The sequence below is a fragment of the Otolemur garnettii genome, unplaced genomic scaffold (assembly GCF_000181295.1).
Source record: "Otolemur garnettii isolate 467f Iridium unplaced genomic scaffold, OtoGar3 scaffold00057, whole genome shotgun sequence".
Classification (NCBI taxonomy): Eukaryota; Metazoa; Chordata; class Mammalia; order Primates; family Galagidae; genus Otolemur; species Otolemur garnettii.
The window spans coordinates 9589920-9590596 of NW_003852452.1; the positions used below are offsets into that span (position 1 = coordinate 9589920).

The 677-nt window shown below is 37.4% G+C and overlaps 1 protein-coding gene across 1 annotated transcript in view; it reads right to left on the minus strand.

Moving 5' to 3' along the window:
* IPO8 (importin 8) overlaps positions 1 to 677 on the minus strand; it is a 96055-nt gene that overhangs the window by 38831 nt on the left and 56547 nt on the right. Inside the window, exon 15 of the mRNA XM_003792483.3 lies at positions 322 to 482. Within this exon, the coding sequence (XP_003792531.1) occupies positions 322 to 482 (161 nt within the window). The remainder of the gene's footprint in view (positions 1 to 321; positions 483 to 677) is intronic.

Genomic DNA, 677 nt, shown 5'->3' on the forward strand with positions numbered 1-677 from the left:
AAACATTATAGCCTACCACATGCCTAGGGTATAAACCTGTTAGCATACTACTGTACTGAACACTGCAGGCAATCATAACGCAATGCTAAGTATTTGTATGTCTAAACATATCAAAAGATAGAAAAGGTGCAGTAAAAATATGGCAATAATACCATTATGGTATTATGGGGTCATTGTCATATATGTGGTCTGTCCTTGACCACATCATTAAGCAGTACAAGACTGTACAAATAAAACTGAATTCCAAATCTTGGAGCTTAATTTATTTAAATTATTCAAGGCTTTCACACCAAAGTAATGTAAACCTTTGCCCAGTCTTACCAAGTGTTGGGTCATATCAACAGCAATCGAGGCTACCTCTTGACTGTATTCGCATATCATCTTCTGGATCACATTAGTAACATCGTCATTTTCTGTCTCTCTAACAATGTGCAACAGCTCTTGCATAATGGGCCTCACATGAGGCATCATATATTCCTTAGCTATTGCAATAAAACAAACAAATTAGTAAAAATTAGCTGTAGTGAATTAACTAAGTCACAAGGTAAAGTGACACAGGACAATACCTAGATATGGTTCTAAGTACACACTTGCTCTGTGGTGAATAAATTGCAAAGCCATACCAAAATACTATTCACTGGCTCAGTACCTGTGGCTCAAGTGGCTAAGGCGCCAGC